Raw genomic sequence first — 7,006 nt, forward strand, 5'->3', positions numbered from 1 at the left:
AGAAAGAGATGGAAGACAAGACAGAGCCAGGACTCAGGCCAAGGGGACGAGATCCGACGAGATTGGGAGGCTGAGAGAGCAGTGAGCTGGGAAAGGTTGAGGGTTGGGGGGGGCTCTCTGGAAGAGAGTCAGACAGACAGGCCGGGGAGTGGGACAAGCTGCGAGCAGGGAGAGCTCCCAGCGAGAACGGGGGCTCTTTTCTTTGCGCCTCGCCCCCAGAGGCCCAGCCGCCTGGGAAAGGGGGCGGGGGAGCCTTTAAAAGCAGAGAGCTGAAGCACCGAGGCCCCGCCCCGCCTGCCGCGCCAGGAGGTTTCCTGCCCTAATATGGAGTTGGGATTCCCCCAGCCCCGCCCCCGCCCCCCGCCCCCGGCCCAGAGAAGCAAGGGGAGGGTGAGGGAGGGGAGGAGAAGGGCGCAAAGACGCCAGGCTTGAAGCTGGGGGAAGGGGGGGATTCCTCGGGGGTGGGGAGGAGGGGCCGGCACGGACTGGGGGCAGAGATGCTTGGGTTCTAGTTCTGAACCTCGAGGGTTTCTTTCTTGTGCCTCAGTTCCCCTTTTTCCTCCATACCCCGGGAGCTTGTTTCACTCCGTCCACGGTCTGGGGACCCTCTGTATCCAGGGGGCCGGGGGAAAACGGGGGGAAGGGAAGTGCTAAAAGGAGCCGTCCCACCCGTCAATCAGCCCCTGGGCCCCTTGGGGCGGGGCCTAGGGAAGAGGGACAGGGGCTCAGAAAGCCGGCCTCCAGGGGGCACCAGAGAGCGGGAGGGAATTCCCTCTCTGGGCAACCGAGACCCCTGCATCCCCCCATCCCCTTCCCCTCCCGCGAGACTGCTTGAGGCTGGGCAGGGGCTTCGGGGCCGCGGCGCAGACTCTGGGATTTGGGAGACCCACAAGGCCGAGATCAGCCGAACCCTGCACCGGAGCACGGGGTCAGAATCGGCCTTGGTGTGTTTGGGGGGAGCAGGGGGCCGAGGGGGGCTCGCGCCACTGCCAGAATGGCCTTCTTCGGTTTCCCGCAGGCCCCTGCACCCCAGAGCCCCCAGTCTGGCTCCTGCACGGCGGCGCTGCGCCTTGGCTCGGTCCCCTCCAGGCTCGGCCCCCTCCTTTGCTTCTCTTCTCCCCCTGCGCCACCCCCCCGCAATCCCCCCTCCCTCTCTCGTTCTACGTCATGCGGATGACGTCGGAGGCCGGGGAGGGAGGAGGAGCGGGGGCCCCCCCAGCCGGCAGCTCCCCGTGCAGCCTGCTTGGCCCGGCCCCCCGCTCCTCCCGCCCCCCTCCCCGTCCCTGAATCGAGCCCCCCACGCCCGGCTGGGGCTATATAAAGCGAAGCGAGACGGGCGAGGGGGGCAGAGCTGCCAATCGGAGCGCGAGAGAGGGAGAGAGACAGACCGAGAGAGACGGGGGAGAGAGAGGAGCAAGAAGCCGAAGCAGGCGCGTCGGGGCGGGTACCCAGGTGGCCGAGGCGCCCGGGCGCGAGCTCCGCCGCCACCAGCCATGTACCGCTCCACCAAGGGCGCTTCCAAGGCGCGGCGGGACCAGATCAACGCCGAGATCCGGAGCCTCAAGGAGCTGCTGCCGCTGGCCGAGGCGGACAAGGTGCGGCTCTCCTACCTGCACATCATGTCGCTGGCCTGCATCTACACCCGCAAGGGAGTCTTCTTCGCCGGAGGTGAGCGAGCCCGGGCTTGCGGAGACGGGGGGAGTCGGGGCTAGAACTCCAGGGACCCCGGCTGGGAGACGAGGAGACCGAGCGGGAGGAAGCCGAACAGGGCAGGGACCCAGGGGCGCCGGACTTCTCTCCTTTGCTCCCCGAGACCTTCCGGAGCCTTCCTCGGAGTCAGCACCCTGGACAGGGAAGCGCCGCCGGGCGAACTCCCGGCACCGGGCGCATCCCTCAGGAGCTCCCTTTGACCGGGAAGCCCCAGCAGATAGAGCCGCTTGGGAGCCGGGGCTCTGTCCGAGGTCCTGACGCCGCGGACCGCGCTCCGGTCTTCGGGTCTGCGGAACCCGGAAGCCTGGCTGCGGGTGGCTGTCCGCGGTCCTTAAGCTCTCCCGGGCTGGGGCATCCCCGAATCCAGTCAACAGGTCCCTCGGCCAAGGGATCGGGGAGTGGGGTCAACAGGTGGGCGCGACTCCCGGTGCTGAACCCCTGGGATCCCCAAGGATTCCCGGAGCGCAGCAGCTCTCTATCCCTCCATCTCCCGGGTTCTCACCCTCTTTCTCTCTCCCACCAGGCGCCCCTCTGACCGGCCCAGCCGGGCTGCTCTCGGCGCAGGAGCTGGAAGACATCGTGGCGGCGCTGCCCGGGTTCCTGCTCATGTTTACTGCCGAGGGAAAGCTCCTCTATCTGTCCGACAGCGTGAGCGAGCACTTGGGCCATTCCATGGTGAGAGCCTCCCCGGACCGGGCGCAGGGGGGTCCCACGGGGATCCCGGGCCAGGGCAAGCTGAGGACAGCCGGGGCGGGGAAGCGAGGGAGCGTCCATTCGCCACGTTCAGAGACTGGGAAGTGGGATAATGTAGCTGAGAGAAGGGGCGCTTGAGTCAGACACCAGGCACTAGTGTGCGTGACTTCGGTAAATGCAGAACTCCCCCTCCCGGGGCCAGGGTATCCACGCCTTTGCCTGGAAGGAACCGGGCCTGCGGGTCCTTTTCAGGGGTGCGCTCCCGCTCCATTCGGAGTGGTGCCCGTGGTAATTACGTGCATCCATGGGACACGGGGTCGAGTGCCGGGGCTTGAGGAACTGGGAAGCCACAGCCGGCCCCTGGTCATCACTGAGGAGCTGAGGCACCGAGTGGCTGGGGGCCGTGCTTGGACTCTTTCTCCATTCGCTGATGGGCTTTCCTTCCCCTTCTCCCCTTCTCCACAGGTGGATCTGGTCGCCCAGGGGGACAGCATCTACGATATCATTGATCCCGCTGACCACCTCACTGTGCGCCAGCAGCTGACTCTGCCCTCCCTGCCTGACACCGGTGAGGACTTTGCTTCCTTCTTTTTCTTTGCCTTCTCTTTCTTTGGCTAAGACTTCTTCCTTGAGCTTTTCCTCTACAACATCACCCACTCACCCCTGCACGACTCCCTTCTCTCTCCACTCAGATCGCCTTTTCCGATGCCGATTCAATACTTCCAAGTCCCTGAGGCGTCAGAGCGCGGGCAACAAGCTCGTGCTCATCCGGGGCCGTTTCCATCCTCACCCCCCTGGAGCCTACTGGGCGGGGAACCCCGTCTTCACGGCCTTCTGTGCCCCTCTCGATCCCCGAGCCCGGCCCGGACCAGGGTGTGGCCCCGGGCTGGCCTCCATCTTCTTGGCCGTGTTTCAGAGCCGCCACGCCAAGGACCTTGCCCTGCTGGATGTCTCCGAGAGGTGAGTTTGCCTTGTCTGGGGCAGAAGTAAAACAGAGCTTCTGCTCTTGGGGATGGCCTTCCAAGGATCATGGGAGAAGCAGGGGCTCCAAGGAGTAGAAGGCTGGGCTGTAGCAAAAGGAGTTGGCGCCCGGGAGGGAGCAAGCCGGGGTTCAAGGGCTCAGGACGCTTGGGTGTCAGGATGGGGGAGCAGAAAGCTGACCTCCTGCCTTTGCCCTTCCTAGTGTCCTAGTCTACCTGGGCTTTGAGCGCAGCGAGCTGGTCTGTAAATCATGGTATGGACTTCTGCACCCCGAGGACCTGGCCCACGCTTCAGCCCAGCACTACCGCCTGTGTGAGTGTCCCAGTGCATCGTGGGGCAGGAGCAGACCCGAGGGAGGCAGGGCCAGGACCAATCAGGGGCGAGATAAGCGAGAGGGGGGAGGACCAGGTCAAGGTCCCAGAGAGCCTTGGCACAGGAGCCCTTGAGGAAAGGCAGTGAGGTGCAGCACAGGGATGGTTGGATTTGGAGTCAGAGGCTGGGACTTGAGGTCCACGGCCTACCACTTGTACCCACGTGACCTCGGCTTCCCTGCCTACAAAATGAGGCCTCTTTGGTGATTGCGAAGATCTCTTCTGACTCCAAATCTGTCATCCCGGGACCTCGTGTGGCAGGTCCCGGCAGCCCTGGGAGTGAGAATTCCAGGGATAGGGTGTGTATAGGGGAGAGAGTTGAGCACAACCCCCCGGAGAGGTAGGCGAGCACTAGGGTTAGAGCGGGCCCTTAGGGTGCTGGGCGGGCAGTGGCCAGCGGGCACTGGGCTAACCCTCGGGCTCCTCTTCCCCCAGTGGCCGATGGTGGTGATGTTCAGGCAGAAATGGTAGTGAGGCTGCAGGCCAAGGCCGGAGGCTGGGTATGGATCTACTCCCTGATGCACCCCGAGGGTTCCGATGGCCCCATCACTGCCAACAACTACCCCATCAGGTGAGCTGGAGTCCCAGATCCGGGGAGGGGGGGAGGAGAGTACCTGTTGTCAGCCCGGGCTCCTCACCCTGCTCCTCTCTGCCCCTGCAGTGACTCGGAAGCCTGGAGTCTTCGCCAGCAGCTCAGCTCCGAAGACGCCCATTTGGCGTACGTCCTGGGCACCACGGCTGCGCCGGCTGCGTTCTCGGGAAGCCTCCTTTCCCCGGCCCAGTGTGCGAGCCCCAACCTGACCTTCTCCCCGGCCTTTGGGGGTCCCCGAAGCACCATGTTCCCTGCTGGCTCAGAACTGGCGTCCATTCCTTCTGGAGAGCAGCTGTCGCAGCCCCCCAAGGAGATGGACTTCAATTACCTGGCCTTCCCCCCGCGCCCTGAGTCCACCTTCCAAGGGGACCTGTGCAAAGATTTTGTGTGCACCCCGCCGTACACACCTCACCAGCCCGGGGGCTGCGCCTTCCTCTTCGGCCTCCAGGAGCCCTTCCAGCCCCACCTCCCCACCCCTTCCAGCTCCGTCCCGGAGCAGCTGCCCCCCGGCACCGGCATCTTCCCTGAGCAGCTGACCCCCAGCAGCGCCACGTTCCCCGAGCTGGCCGGCCCCATTCAAGGCCCGTTGACGGATGCCCCGGCCCAGACCTACGAAGACCAGCTGCCTCCCTGTGCCCCGGCTTTCCAAGAGCAGTTGCTGCCCAGTGCCGCCACCTTCCAGGAGCAGCTGGCCAGCCCCATCCAAGCACAACTGACCCCGCCCAGCACGGCTTTCCCGGCTCACGCGGGCAGCCCCAGCCGGACCTTCCCGGACCAGCTGAGCCCGACCCCCACCAAGCCCTACTTCCCCCAAGAAGGCTGCAGTTTTCTCTATGAGAAGTTGCCTCCCAGTCCTAACAGTCCTGGTAATGGGGACTGCACTCTCCTGGCTCTGGCCCAGCTCCGGGGGCCGCTTTCCGTGGACGTGCCCCTGGTGCCTGACGGCCTGCTCACCCCAGAGGCCTCCCCGGTCAAACAGAGTTTCTTCCATTACTCAGAAAAGGAGAGGAATGAGCTCGACCGACTCATCCGGCAGATCAGCCAGCTGGCCCAGGGCCTGGACTGCCCCTTCCCGGCGGAGCCTGGGGCGGAGGGGCTCGAGCCACTGGGCCAGGGTCTCTCCTTCCCGGGGGCTGGTCCCCCTCTATTCGGCCTGGACCTGAAGTCCTGGAAGAGCCAGGACTTGGCTTTCCTGGATGCCCCCGAGGCCCAGTTCCTGGAAGAGAAGTCCCCGGAAGACATCTTCATGGGCCTCTCCGCCCCGACACCCCAGGAGGACTGGGGCCCTGGGGCTCCTGAGACCTCGGGCCCAGGGGGGGCTCCGTCGCCCTGCACCGACCTGTCCCCGGAAGACCACAGCTTCCTGGAGGACCTGGCCGCCTACGAACCCGACTTTGAGACAGGTGTCTCAGCGTTCCCCTGTGATGGATGTACCGATGAGTTGTATCAACTCCAGAGTCAAGTTCAAGACAGCTTCCATGATGGTGAGTGTGAGCGAGAGACCCCCAAACCTGGGCCCTGGGAATGGGAGGGGAGGGAAGATGGGAAGAAGATGGGGAAACCGAGGCTGGCGGCCCCATCCCAAACTAACAGGACCCTCTGTATGGGCCCTGGCAGGGGAACCTGGTGGGGAGGGATCTCCTGCCTTTCTCTGCCAGAGTTGTAACTTGCAGGCAGGATGGGGGAGCCCATCTCCCCCCAAGCCAGGCTCCAGGAGTCCTTTTCAGCTTCTCGGGGGCCCCCGCGTTCCCAGTGCGGCACTTGCAAGGGTGGGAGGGTACAGGCCGCAGCCTGAGCCCGAGCTCTCTGACCCCGTGTCTCATTTTCTCTTTCCCCAGATGGAAGTGGAGGGGAACCAACGTTCTGAATAAGTCTGTGACTTAACGTCGTCGAGTATGGCATATTGTCATCATGGAGTGGAGATGTTCTCCACCACCCCGGAACTTCCGTGCGCTCCTTGGGGGCTTGGAGGGGATGCGTCCGATCCCTCCCACCCTGAAGGCTGGGAAGGGGGGAGGAGGGGTGGTGGGAAGAAGGGGAAGGGGATTTATTTTTAGAATCAAGAGACTTTGAGCAATCCTAGTTTCCATCTCAATCTGTATTCACTCGTAGTGAGTTTCCTTGAATGGGATTCCATACAGAGAAAGGGGGAGTCACAGCTTCCCTTCCATGCTGCCCAAGGGGCCTGGGGGGACTTCTCCACCCCCGGGGCCATCGGCCCCGGCTTCCGTGGGGGAAAAGGCCGGCCCGGGCTAGCCAGCGCCCCGTGGGGGCTCTTGACACTCACGTAGAATTGTCTACACTCCAGTAACAGGATTTCAATTCCTCTGCACTCGGCCGCCTGCCGCGGCCTCTCCTGTGACTTTTGCGCCCTGCGCCTGGGGTGGGGGGCGTGAAGCGACTCTATCGTTTCTTTCCGATGCAGGAAGACAGATCTGCCATCACGCCGTGTGTGAATGCGTGTGCACGCGAGCATGCGTGTGTGTGTGCGCCCGAGCGCGCGTACCTGTGCGTACGGGCAGGCAGGGACCCCCTGGCTGCCGTGCCGGCCCCTGGGGCCTCCATGCAGTGAAACTCGTGGTGCTGTGTCGACTTTGTAACCAACTTTATAATAAAGTCCGGTTCGCCTTTTTTGTAGCCCAGTGTTGTTTGCTGATGG

At 64.2% G+C, this 7,006-nt stretch overlaps 1 protein-coding gene across 1 annotated transcript; it reads left to right on the plus strand.

Moving 5' to 3' along the window:
* The first annotated feature begins 1,493 nt into the window (after window positions 1-1,493).
* Window positions 1,494-6,290, plus strand: NPAS4 (neuronal PAS domain protein 4). The gene is made up of 8 exons (XM_074275387.1): window positions 1,494-1,668; window positions 2,234-2,385; window positions 2,869-2,971; window positions 3,096-3,363; window positions 3,587-3,696; window positions 4,191-4,326; window positions 4,417-5,831; window positions 6,186-6,290. The coding sequence occupies exons 1-8, from the start codon at window positions 1,494-1,496 to the stop codon at window positions 6,212-6,214; spliced, it is 2,388 nt and encodes a 795-aa protein (XP_074131488.1). The 3' UTR covers window positions 6,215-6,290.
* The last annotated feature ends 716 nt before the right edge of the window (window positions 6,291-7,006 follow it).

This window comes from Sminthopsis crassicaudata, chromosome 6 (assembly GCF_048593235.1).
Source record: "Sminthopsis crassicaudata isolate SCR6 chromosome 6, ASM4859323v1, whole genome shotgun sequence".
Lineage (NCBI taxonomy): Eukaryota > Metazoa > Chordata > Mammalia > Dasyuromorphia > Dasyuridae > Sminthopsis > Sminthopsis crassicaudata.